This window comes from Jaculus jaculus, chromosome 12 (genome assembly GCF_020740685.1).
Source record: "Jaculus jaculus isolate mJacJac1 chromosome 12, mJacJac1.mat.Y.cur, whole genome shotgun sequence".
NCBI lineage: Eukaryota > Metazoa > Chordata > Mammalia > Rodentia > Dipodidae > Jaculus > Jaculus jaculus.
Genome location: NC_059113.1, coordinates 63,120,555 through 63,141,663, shown reverse-complemented (window position 1 = coordinate 63,141,663; position 21,109 = coordinate 63,120,555). Strand labels below are relative to the sequence as shown.

The 21,109-nt window shown below is 40.0% G+C and overlaps 1 protein-coding gene and 1 pseudogene across 6 annotated transcripts in view; one reads left to right on the top strand and one right to left on the bottom strand.

The window, feature by feature from the left end:
* Positions 1-21,109, top strand: part of Gkap1 (G kinase anchoring protein 1) — a 114,501-nt gene that overhangs the window by 61,780 nt on the left and 31,612 nt on the right. For 5 of the 6 annotated variants that reach the window (XM_045131758.1, XM_045131757.1, XM_045131759.1 and 2 more), the window contains one exon: positions 9,952-10,104. The exons of the other annotated variant lie outside the window; for it this stretch is intronic. In XM_045131758.1, coding sequence (XP_044987693.1) covers positions 9,952-10,104 — 153 coding nt within the window. The remainder of the gene's footprint in view (positions 1-9,951; positions 10,105-21,109) is intronic. 6 annotated transcript variants of the gene reach the window in all.
* Positions 15,795-16,559, bottom strand: LOC105944949 (annotated as a pseudogene).

Genomic DNA, 21,109 nt, shown 5'->3' with positions numbered 1-21,109 from the left:
GAGGGGGGGAGAGGGAGGGAATTACCATGAGAGTTTTTATAATCATGGAAAATGCTAATAAAATTTTTTAAAAAAAGAATTCAGGACATAGAAGGAGAAGTATTTCACTCCAAAGGCATAGTAGGTGTCTTCAGCAAAATCACAGAAGAAAACTTCCCCCAAATTGGGAAAGAGGTGCCAATGCAGATACAGGAATGCTTTAGAACACCAGCCAGACAAGAAAGAACCTCTCCTCACCATATTATAATCAAACTACCAAACACATAAATAATTGACTGGTGTGCTTGTTGGAAGAAAACATAGAACAGAAGGATATGAAGTTTGGCAGAGAAAAATATGAGCAGGTTTCGATCCTGGGTACAGAAACTGCAACTGCTATTGATTAAGAGAGTGCTACCGACTTCCAGCCAAGATGGCCACCGCCTAGCTGTGCTACAAATCCCAGGGAAAGAAAGACAAGACATTAAGGGTTCACTGGGGCTTTTAGGGGAGAGCAATCTCCAATAGATTGTCAGTGGGAGGGCACAGAGGGGGCAAAACAGGGATTCATTGATCCCCTCATGGCAGGTAGCCCACTGCTCCCCCCAATAGCCACTGTATCCACAGTGCCACCAAACACCGATCAATCCCTGCATGTGGAAGCTTACACTGCTCCACCCACTGTGCATTCAGTGAGTCCTGGCAATAATAGGGAACCACTGATTCCCTCATGGACAGGTAGCCCACCCCTCCACCCCCCCACCAGTAGCTGCCGTACCAGCGGAGTCACTGTGCACTAATCCCTGTAAGCAAAAGATTAGACTGCTCCACCCACTCTCCCTCTTACTGCACCAGCCACTGCGTGTTCAGCGAGTCCTGGCAATAACAGGGAATCCCTGATTCTCTCTGGAATGGGTAGTGCACCCCTCCCCCCAAGTAGTCACCGTATCCACAGCGCAGCTGTGCACAGATTGATCCCTGCGTGTGGAAGCTTAGACTGCTCCACCCACTTGCTCGCTTACTGCTCCTGCCGCCACATGTTGAGCAAGTCCAGTCCCACAGCAACTGCCACACAAGCTCAGACTGTGTTTCTCGCTTGCGCCAGCTCAGGTGCCATTCCCTACCTGTCTGCCATGTTGGCCGTCGCCATTGTCCTGTGGCGGGGAGTGCAGACTGCTTCCAGTTCCCAGTGTTCCCAGCCAGAGTTTGGGCTGCTTCAGTGCTTGATGCCTCGGGGTCCCTTCTAGCTCAAATGCAGGCAGCTTTGGCACATTACCACTTGAGAATTCAGGCAACTTTGGCAGCCCTACCAGGCAGTAGATCAGGCGGCTTTGGCAAGTGAGAGCCAAAGCCCAGGCTGCTTGGCAACTGCCCCAAGCTGCCTCAGACTCCAATTTTGCTTGAGCCTAGGCTGATCCACCCACCTACCTGCCCATACACTGTCATGGGCAGACCACAGCACAAAAGAAATAACATGAAAAATCAAATGCAAGCAAACCCAGTTAGATCACCCAGTCCTACAATGAATATATCTAACCAAAACATAGGAGAGTCATTAGGATCAGAACATCAAATTGAAGCTATGAGCAGTGCAACCCTGACCAACCTACTGGTAGAACTTGCAGGAAAGCAACAAAGGACCGATAATCATGTGGATGCTACCATCACTAAACTAGAACTAATAGATAATAAATTGGAAGGAGTTCAAAGTGAGTTAAAGAGATTTGAGGGAGAGTAAAAAAAAAAAAAAAAAAAAAAAAAAAAAAAAAAAAAAAAAACCTTAATAATCAGCTGTCCATGCTAAATGAAGACATAAAGAAATGCAAATATAAATTCCAAGAATCATCAAGAAAATCAGACAATGATGTGAAAAGGGAGCTTGACACAGGGATAGAAATTATACATAGAAAAGTAGTAGAAAATACAAACATAATTGAACAAGTCCAAAACTATCTAGAAGCTCTCAAGAATAGAGTCAGCAAAATGGAGGATAGAAACTCTGATCTGGAAGGCAAGATGGAAGAAACAGTTTGAGAGTTCAAAAATTTCAGTAAGTTCAAAAGTTCCTGTGAACAGAACATGAGGGAATTGTAGGACACACTTAAACCTCTTAACATCAGTATCATTGGAATACCAGGAGAAGAAATTCAAACCAAAGGCATGGAAAACTTATTTAACAAAATAATTGATGAAAACTTCCACAGTCTCTTAAAAGAAAGGCCCATCAAGATACAAGAAGCCAACAGAACTCCAAACAGACTGGACCAAAGGAGAAACTCTCCCAGACATATTGTCATTAAGACTCTAGACATTAACACCAAAGAGAAAATCCTAAAAGCAGCTAGGGAAAAGCAGCACACCACTTTCAAAAGTAATCCCATCAGAATTACTTCAGACTTCTCAATGAAAACCCTGAAAGCTAGAAGAGCTGGAATGAAACACTATAAAGTCTAAGAACCTATGGCTTCCAACCCAAACTACTCTACCCAGCAAAAGTATCCCTCATAATAGATGGTGAAAGAAAAACTTTCCATGACAAAATTCAGCTTTACAAGTATATGAACACAAAACCAAACCTACAGAGAGTATTTCAGGAAATTCTCCACAGAGAAGAAACAAATAATCAACCTCAAATGCCTACAAGAAGCAGATCACAATAACCAAACTCAGAGTAGGCACAAAAACCTTCAAAGTCCATGAAAATACCAACCCACATTTACCATTACTATATGGCAGGGATCAAATCAAATCTCACAGTCGTTACCCTAAATATCAGTGGCCTTTATTCACCAATCAAGAGACATAAGCTGACAGGATGGATCAAAAAATTAGACCCCTCAATCTGTTGCTTTCAAGAAATCCACCTTGGGCTAGAGAGGTGGCTTAGCAGCTAAGCACTTGCCTGTGAAACCTAAGGACCCCGGTTCGAGGCTCATTTCCCCAGGACCCACGTTATCCAGATGCACAAGGGGGCACACTCATCTGGAGTTTGTTTCCAGTGGCTGGTGGCCCTGGCGCACCCATTCTCTGTCTTTCTGTGCCTCTTTCTCTGTCGGTTGCTCTCAAATAAATAAAAATAAACCAAAATAAGTTTTTAAAGAAAAAGAAACCCACCTCACCAATAAAGACAAACACCTCCTCAGGGTGAAAGGGTGGAAACAGTATTCCAAGCAAATGGGAATAAATAACAAGCAGGCATAGCTATATTAATATTGCATAAAATAGACTTCAAAAATAATCAAAAAAGACAAAGAAGGTCACTTCCTACTTACCAAGGGAATGATCCATCAACAGGATATTACAATCATAAATCTGTATGCACCAAACACAGGGGCACCACAGTTCATAAAACAAAACCTACTTGACAATAGAACAGAAATAAGCACCAACACCATCATAGTTGGGGACTTCAATACACCATTATCAGTAATAGACAGATCATCCAAACAGAAGCTTAACAGGGAAGTAAGAGAGCTCAACAAAACTATAGATCACTTAGTCCTAACGGACATCTACAGAACTTTCCATCACAAATCCGCAGACTACACATTCTTCTCAGCAGCCCATGGAACATTCTCTAAAATAAACCATATATACTGGGTCACAAAGACTGTCTCCACATATTTAGGAAGACTGACATAATTCCCTGCATGATATTAGATCATAATGCTATATTGCTAGAAATCAACAACAAAAGACCCACCAAGAATCCCAATGGCACCTGGAAACTGAACAGCACACTTTTAAACAATAAGTGGATAGTAGATGAAATAAAAAATGAAATTGCAAAATTGCTAGAAGTGAATGACGAATAGAACACATCGTACCTAAACTTATGGGAGACAATGAAGGTGGTCCTCAGGGGAAAATTCATAGCACTCAGTGCCTTCATGAAAAAGACAGAGAAATCCCAAATCAATAACCTAACCATCCACCTAAAGGTACTGGGAAAGCAAGAAATATCCAACCCAAAGAGCTCCAGAAGGAAAGAAATAATTAAAATCAGGGCAGACATTAATGAATTGGAGACCAAGGCAACAATTAAGACAATTGACAAAACAAGGAGATAGATCTTTGAAAAAATATACAAGATTGACAAACCCCTGGCCAATTTGGTCAAGCAAAAAAAAAAAAAAAAAAAAGGAAGCTTCAAATTAACAAACTTCAAACGGAAAAAGGAGAGATCACAATAGATATAAGTGAAATTGGGAGAATCATCAGGACTTATTTCAAAAACCTCTACTCCACAAAACTGGATAATGTGGAGGAGATGGACAAGTTCCTGGACACATATCATCTATCAAAGCTAAACTCAGAGCAGATTAATCTCCTCAATGAACCCATCACACTCATGGAGATTGAAAAAATAATAAAAAATCTCCCCAAAAAGAAGAGTCCAGAACCAGATGGCTTCTCAGCTGTGTTCCAACAAACATTCATTGAAGAACTCAAACCAGTCTTCCTCAAACTGTGCCACACAGTTGGAGAACATGGAAAGGTACCCAACTTTTATGAAGCTAGTATCACCCTAATTCCAAAACTGGGCAGAAATGCCACAAGAAAAAAAAACTACCAGACTATTTCCCTGATGAACTTAGATGCAAAGATCCTGAAGAAAATTCTCGCAAACAGAATCCAACAAAACATCAAAAACATTATCCACCTTGACCAAGTGGGATTCATCCCAGGAACACAGGGTGGTTCAACATACGGAAATCTGTCAATGTGATACACCACATACACAAGGTTAAACATAAAAACCACATGATCATTTCGATAGATGCAGAAAAGGCCTTTGACAAGAAACAACATTACTTCATGATCAAAACATTGGCAAGGATTGGTATGGTTGGTTCATATCTTAATATAATAAAGGCAATATACAAAGCTCCTAATGCCCAAATAATACTTAATGGAGAGAGACTGGAGAAATTCCCATTAAGATCAGGAACAAGACAGGGTTGTCCACTCTCACCTCTGCTTTTCAATATAGTACTGGACATCCTAGCTCAAGCAATAACACAGGAGAAGGAAATAAAAGGCATACACTTTTGAAAGGAAGAAGTTAAGTTAGCTCTGTTCACTGATGACATGATTATATATGTAAGAGACCCGAGAGACTCCATCCCAAAACTCCTGAAGGTGATTAACTCCTATAGCAAAGTAGTAGGATACAGAATCAATGCACAAAAATCAGTAGCCTTCCTATATGAAAATGAAAAGGGTACAGAGAATGGAATAAGGGACATAGTCCCATTTTCAATAGCAACAACAACAAAAACCTTGGAATAACGTTAACCAAGGAAGTGAAAGATTTATACAACAAAAACATAAAACTCAAAAAAGAAATGGAGGAGGACTTGAGAAAATGGAAAGACCTCCCATGCTCCTGGATAGGCAGAATTAACATTGTGAAGATGACAATCCGACCAAAGACAATATACAGATTTAATGCCATTCCAGTTAAAATGCCTACAGTGTTCTTCACAGAGATAGAAAAAATAATCTCAAATTTCCTATGAAAAGTCACAAGGCTTTGCGTATCCAAACATATCTTCAGCAAAAGAAATACCTCTGGAGGTATCAACATACCTGATCTAAAGCTATGTTACAAAGCCATAGTAATAAAACAGCATGGTACTGGCATAAAAACAGGAGTACAGACCAATGGAAAAGACATGAGGACCCAGACTTTGGGCCAAGCAACTATAGCTACTTGATAATTGACAAAGGCCCGAACAATATAGGCTGGAAAAAAGACAGCATCTTCAACAAATGGAGCTGGACAAACTGGATAACCATATGCAGGAAATTAAACTTGATCCACACATTTCGCCATGCACTCAAGTCCAAATGGATCAAAGACCTGAATATAAGACCAGAAACTTGAATACTACTGGAAGAAAATCTAGGAAGTATTTTCCATGATAAATGAATGGAAAAGCACTTCCTGAACAAAACTCCAGTAGCTCACAATCTTAAACAGTCACTCGACCAATGGGATCACATGAAGCTGAAGAGTTTCTTTTTTTTTTTATTTTATTTTTTGTTATTTTTATTTATTTATTTGAGATCAAGAGAGAGAGAGAGAGAGAGAGAGGCAGAAATAGAGAGAGAGAGAGAGAATGGGCACGCCAGAGCCTCCAGCCACTGCAAACGAACTCCAGACACATGCGGCCCCTTGTGCATCTGGCTAACATGGGTCCTGGGGAATCAAGCCTTGAACCGGGGTCCTTAGGCTTCACAGGCAAGTGCTTAACCACTAAACCATCTCTCCAGCCCTGAAGAGTTTCTTTACAGACAAGCATACAATAAGCAAAGCCAATAGATTACCCACAGAATGGGAGAAAATATTTGCGGGTTATCCAACTGATAGAGGCCTGATCTCTAGAATCTACAAAGAACTCAAAAATCTAAACAGTAAGAAGTGAAACACTCCACTCACAAAATGGGGCAAAGAGCTGAACAGGCAGTTCACAGAGGAAGAAATACAAATGGCTAACACACACTTAAGAAAATGTTCATCATCCCTAATCATCAGAGAAATGCAAAATTAAAACAACCATGAGATTCCACCTTACCCCAATAAGTATAGCCAACATCAAAAAATCAAATAAAAATAAATGCTGGTGAGGATGTGCAGTAGTAGGAACACTCATCCACAGTTGGTGGGAATGTAAGATGATACAACTGCTTTGGAAATGCAATATGGAGCAATATGGAGACTCCTGAAAAAAGCTGACTATAGAGATACCAACAGACCCAGTTATTCCCTTACTGGGCATCTACCCTAAAACCTTCAAACCACAGGCCAGAGAGATTTGCTCAACCATGTTTGTAGCAGCTCAAATCATAATAGCTAAGAGCTGGAATCAACCCAGATGTCCACCAGTAGAAGAATGGATAACTAAGATGTGGTATATCTACACAATGGAATTCTATACAGCAGTAAGAAAAAAATGACACAATGAAATAAGGAAAAATTGTTGAACCTGGAACAGATCATTCTCAGTGAACTTACCCAATCACAGAAAAAAAAAAATCACCACATAGTCTCACTCATCTATAGCACCTAACCTGAATCTACCCAAGATGTCTTACATACCCAGAAAGCATCTCGTGGACTAGATACTAGGATGGGTGGGGAGGGAAGGGAGGGCAATGGAGGGGTGTAAAACAAAAATCTAGACCCAAACAGCAATGGTACCATAAACTTCTACTTCCTAAAAGGTAGACCAAATGGCTGAACCTTCACCAGGCCCTTACAGGGAACACCTGAATCACAAGACACTGGAGGGGGTATGATGAAAACTAACCTTAATCTTCTACATCTTCCCTCCCTCCCTCTCCCTCTCTGTCTCTTCTCTCTAACTCTTGTATATTAGTTATCTTTTTCTTCCTTTGCTTAGTGGGCACTGACCTGTAACTCCCAGTACCAGCATGTGGCTATCATCCACAATGAGCTTTTGATCAGAGAGACTTACAAGGTTTCCTAAAAGACAGACAGATTTCTGTCAGAGTACTTGATGACCCACCAAAGGTTAGTGGTAAGACCATACTGCTGAAAACATCTTATGTGGTTGACATGTAAAATGGAATGGCATGGCTGCAAGTTGGAAGAGAGTCAGTCCCCAGACAGACAGTGCGTCTATTGCCAGAAGGTGCTACATGGGCGACTGGGGGAAAATGACCAATATCTGTCCAAGCAACTCATGGTCTAACCTACTTAGCAGCAAATAACCTGTTGTGATGCCCACACAAGGGCAATAGTTGCACACAGCCATGGTGGGGAACCAACTGCTCTTGATTTGGCTAACTGATCCCCTCAGTGGTATGGGCCCCATAGATGGAGCTGAGAAGCAAGTCAGAGCCATATCCAAACATAAGCCCACTCTCCATTATCAAGCTACCATCAATCATGGGTACAAGAGGACCTACACCGATTAAATTCTCCATTAAAAAAGTAAGGGCTATCTCATTTGTCCTGGTGCTAACTTATTCTCTTCTGGAGAATATGCTTCTCTTTTTCAGATAGATGCAGATCCTAAGGAGAGAGCCACCCCATCATACCTCAAAAGGGCCCTGGCTGAAACTAAGGAAAATTAGCAATACAAGCAAGGATGCTGTTTTCCTGATGAACCAGATACCAGCCCAAGGGTGAAGGAGATCAACACAGAGAAAAATAAACTCCTACCACATCAGAGAGACAGAGCCTCAGAAGCCCCCAACACCTCATCACTGAAGCAGGCCAAAAATGAACCCAACATGGCTCAGGGAAATTTTGCAGAAGAGGGGCCGGAGAGAATGTCAGAGCCACATGTTGGGTCATGATATGCAGAGACATTTATCTTACCCATAAGTGTGGGCTAACTCCACAATGCACGACCCGTATACCTCAACAAGGAGGGGCCAATGGGGAGGGGGTAGGTCATGGATGAGCCTAATAATGGTACCAAACTGACTGTATTTGCTGAATACAAAGCTAATTAATTTTAAAAAAAGAAAAAAAAAGTGCTACCATTGCTGTTCTGCCTTGGGACAACAGAAGGAATTCTAATTCTTCTGAAAGGAGAGGACCTAAAGGAAGAATGCCAAAGAAGTTTCCTTCTCCTCAAAGGATTCATTCCCACTGGATTAACAAGTTTAGTAACTACCTGGATTTGGTTTTGATGGATTGACAAATACAGGAAGGGAAGGTTAGATTCTGAGGACAGCCAGTGGGTGATATGAGGCAGGGTTGAAGTCCCTGTGAGACTATAGCATGGAGCAGTAAAGATGAACCATGGGCTGCAGTGGAGACCCCAGGGTTTTGGAGATGCCAGGAATATGGGACAGCTGCCAAGGAAAGCTGTTCATTCTGGCTCTTGTGGAACTACCAGGAAAGCAAGCAGCATGCCTCAAAGGGAGAATTGCCCAAACCTTTTGGATTCCCAATTTTATCACAAGTTACACATACCAGACATGCAGCTGTAGGATTTGATGTTTGCTTTGCTTGTGTTCTATCTTGCATCAGTCCAGGTTTTCCTTGGTATGCCTCCTTTTGAATGGGAATATTTACTCTGTGTCATTATGTGTTGGAAGTATATAACAGTGTTTTAATTTTATGTGGCTGACTGTTAAAAAAACATCTTGAGGTTCAGAAGAGACTTTGGACTTTTAAACAATATTGGGGTTGATTAAAAAAAAAGTCATGGCACTTTAAAGTTGGGCTGAATATATCTTGTATCATGAGATGGTGATCATAACCTATGGGGGCTAGGGGCAGAATGTTGTGGTTTGAACGAAATGTCTCCCATGGTATTAAGCACTTGGTCCTAATCTAGTGGTAATTTTAGAGGTGTAAATTTGCTGGGGGAGTTGTGTCACAGGGGGCAGACCTCGAGGTTTATTAGTTCAGCCTACTGAATTTGAAAGGTAACTCACTGAGACTACTTCTTTTCTACTGGTGTGGAGATGGGACCAAGGCTTTCTGCCCAGGCTTTTCTTGCTTTGATGAAACTTCCTTTGAAACTGTAAGCCAAATTAAAATAAACTCTTTCCTCCCATGTGCTGATTCTGGTTGGGTGTTTTGTCCCAACAATGAGAAGGTAGGTGCTATGTGTGTTAGTTGTACAACTCTGTAAATATATTAAGCTGTTGGCTTGTGCATATTAAGTGTGTGAATTGTATGGTATCTGTATTAAAAAAATTCAAAGCTTGTCCATGCCAGGTATGGTGGTGCACAACTGTTATCTTAGCACATGGGAGCCTGAGACAGAAGGACCATAAGTTCCAGGTCAACCCAGGCCACATGCAAGATTCTATCTAAAAACAAAAATACAATCAATACCCTACTCCAAAAATTATGAAGAAATAGGACACTTGGAAACATGTTTCCATCTTCTGAGATGGAAAGGGGCTCTGAAGAATCATTTTTCTTTCCTATTTTATTCTTCTGGTAAATGATAGTAAATAATACTTCATTTTTAACAGGAATTGGGTTCTCCTCAGACTTTATCACATGATGGAGGATTCTTCAATAGACTGGAAGATGACGTCCATAAAATCCTTAAAAGAGAAAAAAGAAGAGAGCAGCTTACAGAATGTGATGGAGCAGATAATTGTACAGCTCATGAGCACAACCAGGCATGTAAAGTAGATTGCAGTAAGATTAAAATGCAAGTTTTCATTTTTATTTTTTAGAAAAATAAGCAGCAATCTCTTAAGTATGATTGTCAAGAGTAAGAGCTTTAGGATGTTATTTTAGTAATCTCACAAAGATACTTTCATTAAAAAGTATATGTATAAGCCAGGCATGGTGGCGCACACCTTTAATCTGCTCAGGAGGCAGAGGTGAGAGGATCACCATGAGTTCGAGGCCACCCTGACATTACATAGTGAATTACAGGTCAGCCTGAGCTACAGTGAGACCCTATCTCAAAAAACTAACAAACAAAAGTATATGTATAGTTCCTTCATTAATGAATTGAGCACATGATGGTATTAGGCAGATATAACAATATGTAATACCTTCTGTCTTACACACACAGAGTATTGGGGATCTGGAGCTGAGAAGGTAAGCCTGTAATGGGATTATCATTCAGCCTGACAGAGGCTGTGAGGGAGATAAAAAAGATATTTTGAGTTGAAAAAGTAATCAGTCACTACTTAGTTAACATTTTAAGTGGTGAATAACTGTATAAACAGAAAATAAAGGAAGATTGTAACCTAAGACAGCTGCACAAACAGAGGCCTGACATGACAAATGGCTTTAGAGTAAATATTCAGGAAGTTGTTGAATTTTGAAACTAAGAAGCATAGGGCTAAGTGAATATGGGATGAGAATATCTAGAGAAATAGATCAGAGTCATGTTTTAAAGAATTTTTTTTCCTATGAATTTAAGAAATTATGATTTCATTTTATATAACAGGGCCAACTATGGCACACAAGTTAAATGCACTCAATGTTCTGTTTTCTTTTAAGACCCATGAACTAAAAATGGTATTTATAGTTTTGAAAATGTTTTTAAAAGAGAAAAAGGGCACAATGGTGCATGCTCATAATCCTAGCACTTAGGATGCTGAGGTAGAAGAGTTCAGTGAACAGAATATGTGAAAGAAAACAAAAGCACTGTGCAACTCACAGAACCTAAAATGTCGTCTTCTACAACTTGTACTTAGTCTGACATTTGCACCATTGGCTCTCAAAATGTCTTGCAGTCTGTTGTGCCTTGATCATAACTTCCTGAGCTGACAACCATTACCAGAAAGTATTTTAGTATGGTGCTAATGTTCCCATCTGATAATCAGTGCTGGGTAATTTTTGACATATCCCAATTACTACTTAATAATGCTTTTGATGCAGCTTTTTCTGGCTTTTACAAATTCTTACTCTAGCTATTCCAATTTGAAAAGGCCTATTTCCCTTTCTTAATTTTCTGAAAGGATAGTATCTCTTTACTGAACTGCTAAGTTCAGTCGTTCAATAAATTAAACATCTACATTTTGGTATTATCTGGGAATCAAGAGAAGTCATATCTGTGAGAGCCTATTACTCTAATGCAGCAACAGAATGGCTTATAGAAAGCACTATTCTATGAAAATCTGTTTTCAGCAGAGAGGTGGAAAATCCTTGCCTACTCCAAAATACCTATAAGCATCTTGCTTTCTGGCATTTAATAAATTTCATGTTTTCCTGTCTTCCATTAACTGACACATTTTATTTAGAGTCCAGGAAACCAAAGCTAGCAATTTCATGGTTAGCAAACCTATTTCTACTATCTCACAGATCTGGATTTTCTCCTTGGTAGTTCATATCTTATTTTTAAATTTTTTGTTTATTTTTTAATTTATTTGAGAGCAACAGACAGACAGAAAGAGGCAGGGGGTAGAGAGAGAAAGAGAATGGGCGTTCCAGGGCTTCCAGCCACTGTAAACGAACTCCAGATGTGTGTGCCCCCTTGTGCATCTGGCTAACGTGGGTCCTGGGGAATTGAGCCTCGAACTGGGGTACTTAGGCTTCACAGGCAAGCACTTAACTGCTAAGCCATCTCTCTAGGCCTCTTCGTATTTTTTAAGCTATCTCAGATAATTTTTGAAGAGATGGGATGATATTAATATGTTTCAGCAAGTACCTAAGTACCTTACTCCATTGGTAGAAAAATGGTATATAATTAAATAATATTTACTAATTTATTAAAAATAATAATGCTCCTGGGTCATAAGAACAACTTATTTTTTATTGAAACAATAAAAGACTTCTGTTGATTTGGGACAAAAAATAATAATGCTATAATAAAATCAAAGTGGCAGTGTGATGTGGTAATAAAATATTAATATTAGCTCTGGTTTAGCAGTTATATTGGAATACAATTACTTTTCTTTTTTGTATTATTGTTAGGAAAGTTAGAAAGTTATGATTTAAAATGTTGAGAGATTATGCTGTATACAGTAGGTACTTAATTACTTTGTTATAGGTAAAAGCGGTGAGTTCAAACATATATACATCTTACACCTATCACACAAGTTTTAGGCACCTGAGTTAAGCCCATTATGCCCATGGAAAGATTCCCATCTTTCCATGAAGATGGAAAGAATTTCCCAGAAACTTAAGGATCAACACAGTAGTGAACAACCAGAGATCTTGCCTCAAAAATGAGGTGGAAAGCAAGGACCACCCTGAAAGTTGTCCTCTGTCCTTCAAGTGCATGTCTACTTACACATGAACACTTACACACACACACACCACTAAAAATAAAAGTAAACAAAATAGGGCTGGATAGATGGCTCAACGATTAAAAGTGCTTGCTTGTGCCGGGTGTGGTGATGCATGCCTTTAATCCTAGCACAAGGGAGGCAGAAGAGGTAGGAGGATCACTGTGAGTTTGAGGCCACCCTTAAACATTGAGCTAGAGTGAGACCCTACCTTGAAAAACAAAACAAAAAAAAAAAAAGCTTGCTTGCAAGCCTGGCTGTCCAGGTTCATTTGCAATAGCAGGAGGCCCCGGCATGCCCACATTCATTCATTCATTCTGTCTTTCTCACTCTCCTTATGAATATACATAAAAAAAAATGAAACAGAAGGCTCAAAGGGGAATGTAGTATTTGTTTGCTAGGTACATTGGGAAGAATTGTGGAGGGGTTAAAACCTGGTTTATAATTTAGTCAATAAACAGTAAAGAATTTTGGGAGGTTTTTGAGCAGAGAGTAAATAAACTTTTACTAACATTTTATTGCAGCACTTATAAAAAGCTAAAGGAGGATGAAGAGTATGGCTAAGAATTAGACAATACTCAGCTGTAAGGATATAGTACAATAGAACATAATACTAGAGGGAATGGAATTTGGGGTAACCATTTAGCAAACAAGGTGGCATTAACATTTAAAATTGAAGCTGATGGACATGACCTATGTTGTAGAAATTCTGTCCCTGGATTTAAACCTGGAGACATTAAGAACAGTTGTTTGTAATAGAAAAATCAATAGAAGCAATGAATGAGCCGATACTGTATATACCAACATAGATGAATTTTAAGAATTTAATGTGCATAGGAAAAAGTCACTACATAATGTCATGTGTAAATATTCATTTTTCAAAAATAAGCCAGTTGGGGCTGGAGAGATGTCTTAGCAGTTAAGGCACTTGCCTGCAAAGCCTAAGGATCCAGGTTCTATACTGTACATCCCATGTTAGCCAGACACACAAAGGTGAGGCAGGCAAGATGTCACACATGCCCACTAGGTGGTGCAAGTGTCTGGCATTTGATTGCAGTGGCTGAGCCCCTAGCATGCCAATTCATACTCTCTCTGTCTCTCTAAGAATAAAATTTTTAAAAAGTCAGTTATAGTGGCTTTGTTCTATAATCCTAGCACTTGGGAGGCTGAGTCAGGAGGATAAAGAGTTTGAGGCAAGCCTGAGCTACTTGGTGAATTCAAGGCTAACCTAGGATTTATACAGTAAGACTCTGTTCTCTTCTCTCCCACACTCAGATAAATTGGAAATGTAATATATTGGACAAAGAATGATATGTGCATTTGTAATAGTAGATGTCCTTGGGAGGATATAGAAAGGGAAATGATCTGGGAGAAGCACAGGGACACTGCTAAGGTATGGTTACTATTCAAATTCATGATTTTTATTTATTTAATTTATTTTGTTTTGGTTTTTTTGTGGGTTTTTTTTTTTTCGAGGTAGGGTTTCACTCTAGCCCAGGCTGACCTGGAATTCACTGTGGAGTCTCAGGGTGGCCTTGAACTCACAGTGATCCCCCTACTTCTGCCTCCCGAGTGCTGGGATTAAAAGCATGCACCACCACACCTGGCTCTTTATTTTGGTTTTATGAGGAAGGGTCTCACTCTGGCCCAGGCCAAGCTGGAATTGACTATGTATTCTCAGGGTGGCATTGAACTCAAGGCAGTCCTCCTACCTCTACTTCCCAGGTGCTGAGATTAAAGACGTGCACCACCATGCCTGGATTTTTTTTTTTTTTTTTTTTTTGAGGTAGGGTATTGTTCTATCCCAGACTGACCTGGAATTCAGTGCTGGCCTTAAACTCACTGCTATCCTTCTAGCTCAGCCTCCCACATGTTATGATTAAAGGTGTGTACCACTGCACCCAGCTTATTTTTATTTTTATTATTTTCAAGCAGAGAGGGTGAGAGAGAAAAGACACTTAGGATGAGCATGCCTGGGACTCTTGCCACTGCAAATGAACTCCATATCAATGGGCCACTTTGTGTTTCTGGTTTTATGTGTATTCTGGGGAATTGAACTCAGACCAGCAGGCTTTGTAAGCAAGAGTCCCCTCCCCCCCCATTTTTCAATCTTATTTTATTTTATTTTTTTCTGAATTTTTAAAAAACATTTTCCATGATTATAAAAAATATCCCATGGTAATAACCTCCCCCCCCCATTTTTGAGGTAGGGTCTCGCTCTAGCCTAGGCTAACCTGAAATTCACTCAGGCTGGCCTTGAACTCACAATGAACCTCCCACCTCAGCTTCCTGAGTGCTGTGATTAAGATTAAAGATGTATGCCAGCAAGAGCTTTTAACCAGGTTGCAAATTAATTTTTTTTCAGAAATTAGAACTTTATGGGCTGGAGAGATGGCTTAGCCATTGAGGCATTTGCTTGCAAAAGCCAAAGGATTCCAGTTCGATTCTCCAGGACCCACGTAAGCCAGATGTACAAGGGGGTGCATGCGTCTGGAGTTCATTTGCAGTGGCTGGAGGCCCTGGTGCACCCATTTTCTCTCTCTTACTCGCTGTTTGCCTCTCTCTCAAATAAATAAGTAAATATATATTTTTTAAAAAGAAATTAGAACTTTTATTATAAACATTCCCAGATTAGAAACTGATTTTGTGGGAAGAGTCTTTGAAACTTTTGGAACTATATATAAGGTAAGCTTATTATAATGTATTTCACTCTCCAGCGCTGCAAGTTAGATCTGACAAAGGAAGTCTAAATTGCTTCATAGAAAACCAGTGAGCATTAAAATATCTGACACAAAACTAAAACAAACCAAAACAAAACATAAATTCTGCAAAGTGTTAATCCTCCGATTTAAAATAAATGGTCTCTTAGGGAAAATAAATTCCATCACAGCAGTTTGGCAAAAAGCAGCGCCACTCTCATAAAGGGAAATCATATGTAAGAAAGATGTAGTGATGCTTTTAGAAAATGTAATTTTCATATTGGAAAACAAGCATACTAAATACTTTGTGCTCACTGTTGGAAATTAAAGTACCTCTTGAAATAGGATAAGTGGCATGAGTATCATGAAACCAAGCTCCTCAAGTATTTTTCAATTTAATACAGGAGAACCAATTAAAGAACTTCAAAATCCAAGGCTAGACTGGTCCCAAAACATTTCTTCCTCTGTCCTTTCTTGCTTGTTCCTTCTCCTTTCTACATTTGTGGTCCTCTTTCTTAGAAGCTTTATCTTGGCTTTTTTTCTCTTTTCGATTCTTAAGCTTTTCTGTACTGGGTTCAGTTTCTCTCCCTTCATTTTCTTTCTTTAAATGCTCTTTTGTTTGTTTAAATCCACTTCCTTAGAACTTCTTTTTCTCTCATGCTTGGGCTGCTCTTTCTCAGTTCTTTCTTTGCCTGCCTCGGGGTGCCTTTTCCTTTTTTTGATGCCTATATTTATGACTAGCTTGAAAGTCACTGGCACTGTAACGTGAGCAGAGGTGTTTGTGAACTCCAAATTCTATGCTGTATGAGCCACCATTGTATTCTTGCTGACTAAAGTTCAAGGGCACTTTTTTTTTTTTTTTCCTGAGAAATAGTCCCTGGTAAAAACACAGTAGCCCAGAGAGTCTTGTCTCAACTTGCTGTCATGAGCTGAGAAATGGTTCTCTATGGTTTGTGAAATATTGCATGACCTTGGATAAATTTGTATGGTTCCAGATGGAAATCTTGAGTCATATATTCTGTACCTGGGTCTGGAATCAACCTCTTCTCTGTACCCACCATTTCTTAAATAGTCCTCTCTCATCCTTATGAAAGAAGTCTCTGGCTCTAGGCCTCTGGCTTTCTGTACTTTAATGTAATTTTTGAGTTCATTTTGAAAACAGTCATAGGACTTGTTTGAATGCTTCATTAGGTTGACAAAAAGGGATTCTCTTACCAGATTGAGAGCTTGGTAGAGAAATTTGATCATATCCATCCATTAGTTGCTTCAGTTTTTTAGCATGAACTTTCCCCAAAGGAAGACTGTACAATAAGTAGGAAGACAAAATACCAGTGAGGCAGACATCTACTTTTGTCAGTATCTTATTCTCCTTCACCTTCTCTGAGCAGGGTCGGCCATCTGCAACTACTGTCTCCCTCCCCACCAACACTGTGGGAACAGCGCTGCCACCCCCCTCCCCAAGCAGGCAAGGTGGGGTAGGAGGTGGAGACATGACTTCCTGAGGGGAAGTCACCACCACCACCTGCGGCTCACTGGCAGGCGCCTGCACCTGGGGCTGGGGCCCCAAATTAATTTTTTTAATCTTTTTATTATTATCATTAACAACATATTTCATATGCATACTGGTTGGTACCCTCTTTTCCCTCATCACCTGCCCCCATTCCCTCCTCAGTGGGGTTGCAGGTGTTCCCTGTGGGCTTGTGGGTTATGCCTTCTGGGAGCAGCTATCAGTTATTTTGCAGGGGAAGGAATGCCACTGGGCATGATGTCTCAACCTGTGGCTCTTACAATCTTTCTGCTCCCTCTTCCACAAAATTTCCTGAACAATGGTGGTTGAGTTGTAAGTCTACTTCAGTGATGAGCTCTTAGGAGCCTCTGGATCTCTTCTTTGGTAGGTGTTGAGTATCCTCAGAGTCCGTCTCCTACACCCTGGCACTGATTATCAGGTTCAGCATGGAAGCAGCACTCATGTTCATCTCCCCAGTTTCTCTGTGGTTTCAGCTATGGCTTGGCTGGAGTGCAAGGGGTAGTTTATCTCCTCCTGTCTCGCTACCTTTTGAAAAAGAACAACATATTCTCCAGTGGAAAGTGAAGTCAGCATAGTTTAAATGGGATAAGCATTATTAATTTAGGGAGAATTTGATATAAGTATCCCCTTTTAGCCAAAGACTAGTGAGAACTTGACCCTGGAGAGCATAATCTTTGTGTCCATAGGATTCTGATCTGGTTCCCAATTCCAGATAATGGGTTCCTTTACACTGAATGGATCTCTTAGCCAGTCAGAAAGCTATTGGTTACCCACTGAAGCTGTGTGCCATTATTGCACTGGCGTGTACATCCTGTCAGAGTGTTTGCTTCTGAGTAGCTTAGACCTCTGGTTGTTAAGACTGTTGTTGACTATGTTCCCCCAGTAGCTCATGTAGCATTTTACTGTACTAGACAGGCTAACTGGGGACTAGCTTTCTTCCAGATTCCAGCCACGTCTCTCCATGTTCTGTGTTGGCAGCATATGGTGTCTTCAGTAATAGGGTTTTACCTTTCGGCTCAGATGAATAATCAAGTGCTTTGACAGAAAGCTGTCTTGGTTTGGGGACCTTGTAGGTCTCTGCAATCAACAACTCAATGTGGGTAGCAACCAATTTCTGGTACTGGGACTTGCAGGCCATAGACAAAAGAAAATTTTCTTTTAAGCTTAGGCTTCATCCCACCCTTTCCAGGGCCCTTTTTTTCAGGTGTTCCCCCCCCTTAGTCCTTTTGAGGATTATATCTTTTAGTCTACGTCCAAGGATAAAGGTTTCTATGGTACCAGACCATTTTGGATTTAGTTTTGTGTTTGTTTTGCTCCCCTCCTCTTCTTCTCCTCCCATAAGGAAAGTGGAAGAGAAAAGAAAAAGAGAACATCAGATTTGATTTCTACAGACAGACTGTTAACTGAGAGAAACATCAAGGGCCAGCAACCTTCCCTTGACATGAAGGCTGAACCACTGGGCCAGGCTGAGGTACAAGCTTATAAGGCAAACCCTAAGAAATACAGACTGTACCAGCTGCAGGTCCAAGGGAAGTAGATTAGGAACTGTAGCTATTTGTGTCCTTGCTCAGAATAAACTCTTTTAGCCAAATTGCCTAGGGAAGATATCCCATCAGATGGTTTCTGTTCCCTCAAGGTTTTCTGAGTTAAGGGAAATAGTCTGTCAAGGCCACCTGTCTCTCTGACTTCTTTATTGACTGCTAGTTTTAGGGAGAGTTATTAACTCTTTAGTTCCCTCTAGTTAGCAGGGAAGGCTATTAACCCTTCAGCCCCCAAACCCTTCCATCCCTGTTGTCTGGGCCTCAAGTTGCCTATTAAGTGTGCCAGCTGATCCAGGTTAGGAACTGCAGATGAGCGAGAGCATGTGCCATTTGTCTTTCTGTGATTGTGTGGATTCACTAAGTATGATCTGTTACAAGTCTTTCCATTTTTCTACAAATTTCATTGTATCATTTTTTCTTATTGCTGAGTAGAATTCATTGTGTAAAGATACCAGAAGTTTGTTATCTATTCATCCAATGATGGGCACCTGGGTTGATTCCAGCTCTTAGCTGTTATGAATTGAGCAGCTATAAACATGATTGAGCAAATATCTCTGTACTGAAGCATGGAGCATTTAGAGTAACTGTACAGTAAGGGAATAACAGGGTCTATTGGTAGTTTTATATTCATCATTTTCAGGATCTCCATATTGATTTCCCTAGTGATTGTACAAGTTTACATTCCCACCAACAGTGAATGAAGGTTCCTCTTTCCCCAAATCCTCACCAACATTTGTTGTTTGTGTTTTTTAATGATTGCCATCCTTACTGGAGTAAGGTAGAAACTCACAGTTGTCTTAATTTGCATTTCCCTAATGGCTAAGGATGTTGAAAAATTTTTTAAGTGTGTTAGCCATTTGTATTTCCTCCTCAGGGTCTGTCTCCTACACCCTGAGAATTCCCTATTGAGTTCTCTACCCTTTTTTTCTTCTTCCTTTTTTTTTTTTTTTTTTTTGAGGTAGGGTCTCACTCTAGTTCAGGCTGACTTGGAACTCACTATGTAGCCTCAGGGTGGCCTCGAACTCATGACGATCCTCCTACCTCTGCCTCCAGAGTGCCGGGATTAAAGGTGTACACCACCACACCTGGCTCTCTGCCCCATTTTTTTGAGTGGGTTGTTTGATTTTTTATTGTTTAGTTCTTTGTAGATTCTCTGTCAGTGGTATAGCTGGCAAAATTTTCTCCCATTATCCCATGGCTCTGATTATGATATGTTTGTGTCAAAAGCTTTTTAGCTTCATTAGATCTCATTGGTTGAGTAATTGTTTAATTTCCTGGGCTACTGGGGTTTTGTTTAAGTTTATCCCCACTCCTCTATCATGGAGATTTCCTCCTGTTTTTTCTTCCAGTAGTAGAAGAGTTTCAGGTCTTATATTGAGATCTTTAATCCATTTGGAGATGATTTTTGTGTATGGTGAGATGAGGTCTAGTTTCAGTTTTCTTCATATGGTTATCCAATTTGTCCAGCGCCATTTGTTGAAGATGCTTTGTTTTCTCCAGTCTACATTATTAGCACCTTTGTAGCTGTAGTTATTTGACCTAAAGTCTGGGTCTTCAGTTCTATTCCATTGGTCTATATTTATGTTTTTATGCCAGTACTATGCTGTATATAGTTACGTAGCTTTATATTGGGTATGGTGATACCTGCAGAAGTTTTTTGTTGTTGTTTGGTGTTTTTGCTGAGGATATGTTTGGATATCTAAGGCCTGTTACTATTCCATATGAATTTTGAGATCATTTTTTCTATCTCTGTTAAGAATGATGATGGAACTTTTATTGCTATTGCATTAAATCTGTATAATGCTTTTGGTAGAATGCCATTTTCACAATATTAATTCTACCTATTCAGAAGCATGGAAGATCTTTTTGTCTTCTCAAGTCCTCCTCAACTTCTTTCTCAAGTGCTTTTATGTTTTCAATATATAGATATTTCACATCCTTGATTAGTATTCCAAGATATTTCATGTTTTTATGTGTGGCTATTGAAAATGGGACAGCCTTAAAGACAGCATCTTCAGCAAATGGTGTTGGGAAAACTGGATATGTATCTGCAGAAAGATGAAAATAGATTCTTCTCTCTCTCCATGCACAAGAATTAAGTCCAAATGGATTAAAGACCTTAACATCAGACCTGAAACTCTGAAACTGCTAGAGGAAAAAGTAAGGAAACCCTTCAACATATTGGTCTTGGCAAAGACTTTCTGAATACAACCCCAATTGCTCAGGCAGTAAAACCACAGATTAATCACTGGGACCTCATGAAATTACAAAGATTTTGCACTGCAAAGGACACAGTGAAAAAAGCAAAGAGGCAACCTACAGAATGGGAAAAAATCTTCGCCAGCTATTTATCTGGTAGAGGATTAATATCTAGGATATACAAAGAACTCAGAAAGTTAAATAATAAGGAATCAAACAAGCCAATCAATAAATGGGCTATGGAGCTAAATAGAGCATTCTCAAAGGAAGAAATACGAATGGCATATAAGCATCTAAGAAGATGTTCTATCTACGTCACTAGTCATCAGGGAAATGCAGATTAAAACTACATTGAGATTCCATCTCACTCCTGTCAGATTGGCCACCATCATGAAAACAAATGATCATAAATGCTGGTGGGGATGTGGAAAAAGAGGAACCCTTCTACACTGCTGGTGGGAATGCAATCT